This window comes from Theropithecus gelada, chromosome 2, assembly GCF_003255815.1.
Source record: "Theropithecus gelada isolate Dixy chromosome 2, Tgel_1.0, whole genome shotgun sequence".
NCBI lineage: Eukaryota > Metazoa > Chordata > Mammalia > Primates > Cercopithecidae > Theropithecus > Theropithecus gelada.
Window position 1 is genome coordinate 31,564,433 of NC_037669.1, and position 12,422 is coordinate 31,576,854.

The 12,422-nt window shown below is 34.0% G+C and overlaps 1 protein-coding gene across 1 annotated transcript in view; it reads left to right on the forward strand.

Moving 5' to 3' along the window:
- Positions 1 to 12,422, forward strand: part of CD96 (CD96 molecule) — a 113,779-nt gene that overhangs the window by 10,890 nt on the left and 90,467 nt on the right. Inside the window, exon 3 of the mRNA XM_025376224.1 lies at positions 8,397 to 8,521. Coding sequence (XP_025232009.1) covers positions 8,397 to 8,521 — 125 coding nt within the window. The remainder of the gene's footprint in view (positions 1 to 8,396; positions 8,522 to 12,422) is intronic.

The window sequence follows — 12,422 nt, forward strand, 5'->3', positions numbered from 1 at the left end:
CTTTGGAGAAAATGCAAGACATCTTGTTTATTTTAGTATGAATCTTTAAAAGATAAAGATGTTGTTTTAAAGAAAAGACATAATCCATCACCAAAACTAAAAAAAAAAAATAGTATTTAATATTATTCAATATCCCATCAGCCTTATAATGTTATATTTTGGGTTTTTTTTTCATTAGGATGCAGATAAACTAGGTAAATTTTGATTATTTGGAAATCCTCTTTTAATCTGAAAGCTATATTACATTTGTTATTTTTCCTTTGCCATATATTTGTTGAATAAATTTTATGATTTGTCCAACCTGGATTTTGCTCTTATAGTCCCATAGTATCTCTATGTTTTCACCTTATAGTTAGCCTTGTAGACTCTAAGTTATCTTACATTCTTGATAGAGACTTGATCACATTAAGGTTTTCTTTTTGTTTTTTGGCAAGACTACATGATAGATGATGTATAGTTACATCAGAGCACATAATTCTGTTACATGATGTTAAGAGCCACTGATGAGCATTCCCTGCATTCATTAAATCATTATGATTTGCCAACTAGTGATATTCTATCATTCCTTAATTTATTAGCTTAAGTATTTCTATAAAGAAAAACTTCCTGTCATCAACTTATTATTTGATATATAGTTTGTATAAGAAAAGCAGACTAGATACTTGATTCTTTCCCTTTAATCATGAGTTTTCAAATGAGTTGGTTCACTAGTATTTTTAAAAAGTGACTCATAAGTATTTTATGTTAAGTATCATGAATTCATATGAACTTAAACATACTGGTGAATTTCAATTCATTATGGTTATTATTCTTATTCTACTGCAAATGTCCCATATATAAAACCTATTAGTCCTGTGTCATATAAGTTGCAAATATTTTCCCAGTTTGTCATTTATTCTTACTTTCTCATATTGTTTGCAATGCAGCATATTTCTTATTTTTATGAAATAAAATCTATTACTCTTTTCCTTTATTGGTCCTGATTTTAAGTTTTGGTCAAGAAAAGTTTCTTCATTTCCAAATTATATAAGAATTCACTCATAATTTCTGATACTTGCATGCTTTCTTTTATGAGCATTTAAATTTGTAATGTTAGTTTTCTGGAGCAAAATAAAAACACCTAAATCCACATTTTTATATATCTCTAATGCCTTCTTCTATATTTTCTACTTCTTTTCCCCTTCTGTGATTGAGTTAGGTATTGACCTGTCTTCCAATCATGAACTCTATCTCTATGATGTCCAATAAGTTTTTACCCCATCAAATTAGTTCTTAATTTCTGATATTGTATTTGTAAGTTATTGATCACATTTGATAGATTTTTAATTTTTGATAAATTTGTCCACCTTTTGATCTACTTCCTCCCTTTCTTCTCTGTTTTCTTGAGTATGTGAAAAAGAGTTCTTTTAAATCTTTGTTGGATAACTCCAAAGTCAGAAGCATTTGTGTGTCTATTCTTATGTCTGTTTTTCTCTTATTTTCTTTTTTTGCAACTTGCTCCACCATATCTCCTCTAAACCACTTTGCATTATTATTTTAAATATACTGCATCTATATCAAACTATAAAGTGCACATATATAATAATATATGTATTAAACTCAACAGTTCAGTGTTAAATTAAGGATTTAAAGCAGCAGTACCCAACTTTTTGATGCTAGGGACCAGCATGGAAGACAACTTCCACAGACTGAGGTGGAGGGGGATGGTTTGGGGATGATTCAAGCGTATTACATTTATTGTGCACTTTATTTCTATTATTGTTACATTGTAATATATAATGAAATAATTATACAACTCATCATAATGTAGAATCAGTGGGAGACCTGAGCTTGTCTTCCTGCAACTAGATGGTCCCGTCTGGGGGTGATGGTAAACAGCAACAGATCATCAGGCACTAGATTCTTATAAGGAGCACACAACCCAGATCCCTCACATGTGCAATTCACAATAGAGTTCACATTCCTGTGAAAATCTAATGCAGCCACTGATTTGATAGGACACAGATCTCAGGTGGTAATGTGAGTGACAGGGAGTAGCTGTAAATATGGATGAAGCTTTGCTTACTCACACACTGCTCACCTCCTGCTGTGTGGCCTGGTTCATTAACAGGCCACAGACCAGTACCAGTCCATGGCCCAGGGGCTAAGGACCCCTGATTTAAAGAATTTCATGTTCTTTAATGAAATTAAGAGAAAAGAAAAATAAATATATGTATGGTTTTTATTTACTCACATATAAAGACTACACATATAATTTTTCATATTTACTCATGTATTCACCATTTTTTGTGCTCTTTATTTTATCCCATGATTTGGAGTTACTGTTTGTTGTCATTTCCTTTCAGCCTGAAGAACTTTAGTATTTCATGTAAGACAAATCTACTTGCAATGAATTCTTTCAGATTTTTTCATTTTTAATTTTAAAGGATAATTTCACTGGATATAGATTTCAGAGTGGATTGTTTCTCCTTCTTTTAGCATTTTGAATATCTATTTCGACTTCCATTATTTCTGATTAAAATGAGCCACTAGTTATATTATTAGTCTGCTGAATGGGGTGAGCTTTTGTTTTTGTTTGGTTGGTTGGTTGGTTGGTTTTTGCTCCTTTCAATTCTACTTTTATAATTTACTCTTTCTTTTTGGCTTTCAGAAGTTTGATTATGATGTATCTACATGGGTGTCTCTTTGAGTTTGTCCTATTCGAGTTTTGTTAAAGTTCTTGGATATGTAGATTAATTTTAAGAAAGTTTTTAAATAATCAAATATGTGAGGTTTTCGGCCATTCTTTCTTCAAATATTTGATCCATCCCCCTACTCTTTCACTTCTTTTTCTATTACTCCTGTTTCATGTATGTTGGCATACTTGATACTGTCCTATATGGCTCTGAAGCTGTTTTCATTTCCTTCAATCCTTTTTCTCCCTTAATATTAGATAATTTATATTGAACAATGTTCAAATACACTAATTCTTTATTCAGTCATCTCAAATTTGCTATTGAGAACATCTAGTAAATTTTTTATTTTTGTTATTGATATTTCAACTCTAAAATATAAATTTGCTTCATTTTATAGTTTTCCATTTCTCTGTTAACATTTCCTATTTATTGAGTCATTGTCATATTTTGCTTTAATACTTTGACTACGTAGACTAATAATAGCTTCTTTGAAGTCTCTTAAATTCAACACCTGGGTTCACCCAGATTCAGCTGCAATTACTTTTTTCCTGATTATGGGTCACACATTCCTGCTTCCTCCATGTCTCATAAGTTTTTGTTGAAAACTGGACATTTAAAAAATATATATATATATATTTATAGACAGAGCATAGAATATATATATATATATGTTGCAACTCTATATTCTGTCTTATTTAAGTTCATTTTGTTTCATTTTAGTAACTTATCTGTGCTTAAATTGAATGTCTCCTTTGCAGTGCAAGGCCATTGATCTCTCTGCTCAGATTTTTATACTAATAGTAATTTTTAAATTTGGCTCACAAGAAGTTGCCCCTGCATTGGCAAAGCCTCTTTATTGGTCCAGCAATGATTTTGGCAAAAGTTATGCTCAAACACCTTAAACCAATTAGGCTTCCACTCTTTATACATAGATTTATGCGTCCATCAGGGAGTGCATTCAAAGTTGCAGCAAGTTATTCAGACTTCCTGGGCTTTTACATTTTGCTACGCTCTTTCGGGTCTCCCCCACTCAGTGTGCAGTTTTCTAGTGAGGGTACAATCTATGAAGCCCTTATCTTAGCCATTCCATGACTCTGGTTTCCAGGATCTCCATGCTAAAGGTCCTTCTGGCCTACCACTGTCTTTGTTTTGTGCTGCTCTAACAGAATACCACAGACTGATACTTTAGAAAGGATAGACGTTTATTTACTCACAGTTCTGGAGGTTGAGAATGTCCAAGATCAAGCCATTGACATCTGGTGAGGTCCCACTTGCTAAATCCTCTGGAGGGGAGAAATGCCACATCCTCACATGGTGGAAGGCAGAAGGGCAAGAAACAAAGGTGAATCAACTCGCCCTTTTATAATGACAATGCCACTCATGAGAGCTCTGCCCTATCACCTCCCAAAGGTTTCACCTTCTAATACTGCCACAAGGGCAACCAAATTTCAGAGGGGAGAAGCATTCGAATCATGGCAGCCACTCACTCAAATGGGAATACAAACTCAAACTAACCAAGCTTCAGGTTTTTGGCACCTACCAAGTTTGCCCCTGTTACGGGAAAAGGTGAAAGATTTCGACCCCTAGACCTAATTTAAGTCTGCCCATTGTGGAAAAAAAGCTGGTGGTTTTTGCAACCAGCTCCATGTGGCTGAAACGACATTTCTTAATGACCAAGTTGGAGAAGGGAATGGATGGAGCCGAGGCAAAAAGATTGAAGTCTCCTGCTGTTTTCAGGAGGAAACAGCTCTAGTGATTTTTCAGTAAGAAATGCTTTGCAATTTAATGACTACCTTTAGTCAATTTCCAAGGTCCTAAAATTGTTGTTGTTTTTTCAAACACATTTCCCCAGTTTTGTACTTGTCTGTTTTTACTGACCTTCTTATGCCCCCATAACCAGAAGTCCTTCATTCCTACACCCCACATTTTGATATTTATATCGTATCTTTATTTAAAAACATATATTCATTACTATTCCCTTTGTTATAACAATTACATGTTCTTAGTGCTAAAGATAAATACATAATCAACATTTACTAACCTTTATGTAAATGCATCTCCAGTCTGAAATGTATTCTGTTGGAGAATCCTCAGGAAATGCTCATAGCAGCAATATTCTCTGAGTTCTTGCATAACTCTAACATTTTTCTGTAGTCTTTATTTTAAAAATTCAATTTTGCTGAATATAAAATCTTTGGCTCACATTTTCTTTCCTGAGTATATTAACTATGTTACTCTACTGTTTTCTGGCATAGGACTGCTATCAAAAAGCTAATAACAATCAGATTTTCTTTCCCCAGGTTTGACTTTGCTCGATACTTTTATACAAACATACTTAAAGTTGTCCATTCTGGGCCTATTTTCCAATTTTGCAGTATAATCATTTAATGTGCATTTTCTAGTCATTTTAAATTTTATTATATTTTTCTTGAATTATAGTTTTTAATATTTGTTCTGTTCCATTGTTTTCATCTTTTTTCTTTAACGTTTTCTATTGTACATATATTTTTATCTTCTTTGCATATCATTTCCTTTGAATCTCTTTTATTAGTTTTTTTCTTTTTTTATAATTACATATTGCTTTATTTATTTCAAAATCTCCCTCATTCTATTTTGAAAATGAACTTTAATGAATTAGCTTTTGTTTTTCTATGTTTCTGGTTTTGTTCTAATTTTCTCTTAATTTCTGGAGTGACTTTTTAAAAAATTATTATTTCTAACCCTTTCTTGAATTTCGTTACCTATGCTTTGTAAGCTTTTTTCTTCCATGGGACTCATTGGGAACTTTCCAAAATTGTGCACAAATTGCATCATTTTATTTCTTTTAGCTCATTTTGAATAATTTGGCTATAGTTTTTATTTACTTTGTTGTCATGTCTTGATAATATGCTCTCGTTGTTGTAGGAACGTTATTTTGTTCTCTGCTCTCTTTTTGCTTCTGGTATCTTTATAGGTTATTCTATCTCATTCCCTTTCTGTTACTCATGTTTAGGTTAAATGCATTCTTATCACAGAAGAGTGAGCCAGGCTAGCTTTTCTAGAGTGTTCAGTATCCCTAAAGTCACCTCTTCTGTTATTTTAAAGATGAGTTTTTTACCATTGTACTTTCTGAGTGTATTTCCTTTGCTTCTATCCCTCACGTTTACCTAAATTGCCTCTTTGATTTCTCTTATTGGACCTGTCCTGTTTTATTGGATTCTATGTCCAGCAGCTTTTTCTCCCCGTGGCATGTGTCCTGAGAAGTCCTTTCTGCTCCAGCACTGACAACCTTTTTCTTATTTTTCTTGAAGACACTGGTGATTTGGTGTCTGCAAACTCTCTTCTCCATTTCAGCTACTAGTCTTGTATTCTTGGATTAATCTACCTGTCTTTCCAGTGATTACCTGTTACTAGACAGAGGGAGGTGGTGTGGGTTCTCTAGTTCTAAGATCCATCACAAGCCCAGTTGACCTTCCTCCGTTTCTTTCTGCACAGTTGCTGATAACACAGTGGTTCAGTGGATTTTTCCCCACCAATTAAGAGGGATGTGTTATTATTTAGTGTTCTTGTAGATATGGTCTATGTAGTTTTAGTTTCGTTACCTTATTTATCTTCTTTGTTTTTATAGAGAGTTTCTGGTATATTCAAAAAGTAATGCGACTTATACTGCCAGCTTCCCAGATTCGGGACAAAGTTTACAAAAATATAATACTTATGTATTTGATTGATGTTTATTAAAATATAACTAACATTTGGATGGCATGGGCTTCAGAGATATTCAGTATATTTTAAAGAAATATATACATATAAGTAAAACAATTACAATAATTTAAGAATAAAATTAAATAGTAGTAATGATCATATGCAAATATGGCAAAAAAATATGATAGTAGAGATGGTATACAAACAACTCCATCTGGAAGTGCTGTGATAGCTAAGTGATTTTTTCCCCCTTATGGGACAGGGTTCTTTTTTTTCAATTATGGGCTTAGAGTACTATTTGGAAAGAGCAGTGGAGAGCAAAGAAAACACTGATCCCACCTCCAGAACTTGAGGAATTAGAGTGCAAGAAATGCTGTGGGGATCTGGTTTTAATTAGGAAAAGGAGGAGGAAAGAGTTACCAGTAAAGAAGCTAGATGATATTGATAAGAGATTAAAATATAACAAAGATCTAAAGGCTAGATATAAAATTTATAAACTGAGAAACATGCCATTAAAAATGTATACTGTTATATAGCATATATTTATATATAATATTTTTAGCCCTAAATTGATGCTTTAATCTTCAGTTTCCTTTTCCTTGATCAGATAGACTATAAAACTTCATAACCTACCCTTTTCTTTTTATTTTGATGGACTAATATATAATATATATAACATATATATGTTTTATATGTATATATACACACACATAATGTTAGTAGCAATAAATATGTTCATACTCAATGATCCATTAATTATACTTCTGAGAATTTATCTTAAGTAGCCGAATGGTCAGAAGAAAGCTATTAGCATAAGGATGATCCTTGCTATATAGCATGTAATGGTTTAAAATAAAGTAAAAAATCCAAACTGAAAGAGCATAATGATTCAATAATTGGAAATGACTAAATAAATGATGATTAGTATATATGATAAAATGACATGAAGCCCCCATAAATTAAAATCACCAATAGTTCAAGAATCACACAAAACATTTTAAAGTAACAATATACATAACATTCATTGGTAAATAAGATTGCAGACTGTGAGAAAACCTGCATGTATGCAAACAAGATTTGAATAGATATAGAAAAAAGAATATAAGATTTTTAGGATATTTGGATGATAGAGTTGCCTTTATTTATAAATTTCTTTTGATGTCATAGTTCAATCACAAATTTATATGTATGTATATAAAACTTTCCCAATAGGAGAGATTACAAAATGGATATTTATCTTCTATTACCTTAAAAATGAAAATAATTAACACTGCTTCCTCAAAGTTTCCTTATGTATTTTTGTGTAATTCCTTTGTGGGAGGAATGTTTATAAGCTCTGAGAAGACTATTAGATATGAAGACTGTAAAAAGATCAGCTTTTCAGGGCAGCGAAACTATTATGTATGATACTATAATGGTGGATACATGTCATTATACATTTGTCCAAACCCATAGAATGTATAAAATTAAGAGTAAACCCTAATGTAAACTATGAACTTTGGGTGATAATGACATGCCAGTGTGGGTTCATTAATTTTAACAAATGTACGGCTGTGGAACAGGATGTCCACCATTGGGGAGGTTGTGGGTGGGTAGAGGAAGCAGATATAGTGGGAACTTTGTACTTTCTGCTCAATTTTGCTGTGAACCTAATTTTAGTAGTTACTCTAAAAAATAAAGTCCAACAAAATAAAAAGACAATTAAGGCTAGGTTATGAAGTTTTATATTCTATCTGATCAAGGAAATGGGACTTGAAGATTAAAGCACCAATTTGGGGCTAAAGCAGAGGAACACGCCAAATGATGAGTTTGATTCTGTTAGGGTCATTTCCTTGTAATTTTTCAGTGTTTAGCAACAATTCTGTGCTTCTCAGTGACTCTGTTTAGCCACTTATACAATGAGGGTACACCTCTCTGCTTCATAGGTGTACCCTGAGGATAGATGAATCCCTGTACTAAAACTGTTTTTGTCTCTTTGATAAAAACACTTTACAAACCAATCAGAGATTCATGTATTTTCTACCTTATGTTTTGTTACAGTTACACCAGATGAGTGGAAAAGCAACCATACAATAGAAATAGAGATAAATCAGACTCTGGAAATACCATGCTTTCAAAATAGCTCCTCAGAAATTTCATCTGAGTTCACCTATGCATGGTTGGTGGTAAGTGTTGCCCTTTTCAGTGAATAACTGCAATCGTCTTTAAACATTAATGAAGTAAAATGAATAAGCAGTAATAATAGGGAAGGAAGCATACAAATGACAGGCAGGCATTATGCCAGTGGTGGGAGGAGGGGTAGGGAAGGAAGGAGAGGACACTCATATTCCTTCTCACAGGCAAGCCTCTGAGTCTATGAATGCAGTGAATTAATTTATAAATTTGCTTCTAAAGATTGATTTTTATTTCTATCTACATACCAAACCACGATTACAGAAAGAACAAAGTGTGATAGTGCCCTAGAAAGGAGCCATATTCAGCAGAAGCCCCTACTCACAAATACTTGTTTCACAAGCAACATATGCAGAGCTACAGACTGCCTTTTCCAAAAACCCTTATTACTGCATCCTGGGAAATATCCAACATTGGCTTAGATTGGGAAGCACAGACTCTAATGCTTGTGAAATATAAGCAGCAAATGTATAGGAGACAAGCAGGACTTGTGTAAGAAACAGTCACTGCCCAGCTCTATTAATGCCACAGGGGGCCACAGGTCTATAGTTGCCATGCCTTCTCATTGAAAAAAAAAAAAAAAAAAAGCCAGAAATCTGGATTTTTATGAAAAATTTTCCAATTTTAAAAATGATGTGTAGAGCAAAAATAAATACTGGTCTATTATTTTGCTAAGGCACTGTAAGACATAACCCTAGTTATAAATTTAAAAAATTCCACTGAGTATTCACTTTGGCAGTTATGGTGGGCTGACTATTAAGTTGCTTAACGTGTCCTGTGTGATGACTAAACTCTCCCACTACTTTTCTCTCCTTGAAATACTGCAGAATTCATCTATACAGATCTTCATCTAATTGGATTTATGATTTAATTTGGCCTATACCTTAACATAACTGCATCGTTTATCCACTTTGTCTGCCTTTGTTATTTTATCATTAGTCTACACTATTCTGCCTAATGCATCAGTTTATTTTTAAAATCTAAATTTAATCTTAAAAACTAAAATTGTCTGAGCTTTTTGTCATAACAGGTAAACAAAATCAACATGAGGATAATAGTAAATATGAAAGAATTGTGTCATTATAACTTTAATGTTAGTCAATCAAATGGCAGCCAGCTACTAACCAGTGTATAGAGTAAACCCCTAAAACTGTTAAAAACAAATGACAACAAAGAGACAAACACAATTATAGAGGTGACCATAAACATGATTTCAAGAATCACATAACAGGGCATTCATTTAGATGATACAGAATATGATTACTGTATGTTAATTTATATATATATACACACACACACACATATATATATATATATATATTTTTTTTTTTTTTTTTTTTTTTTTTGAGACGGAGTCTGCTCTGTCGCCCAGGCTGGAGTGCAGTGGCCGGATCTCAGCTCACTGCAAGCTCCACCTCCCGAGTTTACGCCATTCTCCTGGCTCAGCCTCCCAAGTAGCTGGGACTACAGGCGCCCGCCACCTCGCCCGGCTAGTTTTTTGTATTTTTTAGTAGAGACGGGGTTTCACCGTGTTAGGCAGGATGGTCTCGATCTCCTGACCTCGTGATCCGCCCGTCTCGGCCTCCCAAAGTGCAATTTTTATATTTTTGTCAAAATGAAAACAGGATTTAAAAATTCTTATTAAACTCACGAATCCTCATGAATATAACAGCTGGCTCAATTTGGAAAATACTGTGATTCAGATGGTTGATTATTCACATTACAAGCTACCTAGATTTTTGTGGACAGTCTTGGAAACTAGACCCTATATATAAAAACATTTCCTTGGGTTTGTGCCAAATCCCAAATAATTGACTTGTACGAAGAACTTTAAATACAACCTACTGATAATTTTTCACTGTCTAGCTATTTTTCATATAGTAAGTAATAAAAAGAATTATATTTTAAAATAACTCTCCCAAATGGTTGTAACACCTACAGTGTCTGTCATCTGTCAAAAAACACGTTTGCCCTTTTATAGGATTTGCTTTCCAAAAAGTAAGGCTTCCTGGACATTATGCACATCATTAGGATGAATATAAGTCCATTGTTCTTAACAAACATGATACAACATACATCTGAGAAAAAGGTTAAGAAGTGAGATAATTCCAAGAGAACAGAAATGTACTATACTAAACCTTTTAGTAATGAAATGCATACCTTGCTTCAATATTTTCCCCCAACAGAGCAGAAAGTTCCTATCCCAATTATCACAGATTCACCAACAATGGCAACTGGTTTTTTTTTTTACTGGTTAAACTGGTTAAAGTTTTACTGTACGTATTTTTACTGTAGTGTTCTTATCTTGTCTCATGGGTATGTAATCTGTTTTTCTAAGCAAATGCAAAGCCTTCAGTGTGTGTCTTTTATGTGACTCTGAGCTTCTCCTGGACAAAAAGTTGTATCGCTCATTTTAAAAATCTCTAGCATCTAGTATAGAGTCAAGAACATGGGTACTCATAAATACTTAATAAATACTTGAATTAATTAGTTTCTATTTGTCCTCTTTCCCCACAGTCTTGTTCATTGTTCTCATATTAAATTGATGATCACTAAATTCATGCTGTTTGATTATTTACTGAGTGGCAGCTCATTAAGTCTCAAAGACTTGATGACTGATGAGTCACCGTGTATCAAGTAGCTGCCTTTAAAGAAACTAAGAAGGCCATATAGACATTACCTTTGGATTCTGCCAGGACCTTTAGAGTAAATGAATGCCAGAGAGTGCACGTAAGGTCACACAGTGAGAGGGTGAACCTTAAACATCCACTAGAACCTCAAGCCATGCTGCCACTTTAAAGAATACACCATGATACAGACAACTTGAAGAATCTTTCTAAAGAAACCTTTCTTCAAAGGGAACATGGTGTTGGCAAATGTGCTAATTAAAATCCTATAGTGCATGTCCTTTCAAAATGTCCTCTCATTTACATCTATGCCCCACACTGTTGATGGCTGTAGGATTCAGCCAGTCTCTTAAACCAAATAATGTCCTTAAAAAGTAGATGACATAGGGTGGTTATAGTCTCCCTTAAAGGAGAACAAACTTCCTAAATAAATGGAGAGAACAAACTGCCTGACAGTGCACAACCCACACCCTGGGCTCATGGTTAGAACATCCTACAGCAAGGAGGTAAAGGAGCGGAAAGGAAAAATTCCCACATGCATGCAAGTGCAGAAACCCATGATTAGTGTCTTTGGGCTGACCCATGCTCATTAGAATAGTAAAAAATACACCCATGAGTAGAGATTTAAGATGTTAATGAGACATGCCATGTATCTACCAGCATGTACAACAATAGCACATGCACATCCAGAGGACCATCCAGAACGTGCTTAATAGCAACACGCCTTCCTACCCCTTCATGAATAATCATATGAAACTCATAAAGGGAGTTTCTCTAGTGTCAGTCAGCATGGTCTCACCTTTGAGTAGCCCTCTGTGATCAGCGGTGAGTGTACTTTTGCTTCGCAGTAAGCTCTCTTACCTCCTTCCACTTTGAACTTAGTCTCAAATTCTTTTGTGCGGTAAAATTGCTCTCAAATTCTTTTGTGCAGTGAAGTCAAAAACAAACTGGTGCCACTGGCAACACTTATGTTAGGGAATAAGCTACAACTCTTAGTATCATAATTGCTACATGTCTGCAAAGGACACAAATATTCCAGCCAATCCGTATTTTTGGTCTTTAATCTCTTTTTAAACTAATAATAATAATCATAATGATAAGTCTATTGTTCCTACAAACATTATATAATCTCTTTAGAAAGAGATTACAACATAAAAGTGATGAAGGTGAGCTCAGGAGAGCAGAAACTTCCTATACTGAACTCTGGGAAGCTTCAAAGGCCTTCTGCCCCAAGTGACTCACGAAACCTTGGAAACAATTTACAAAC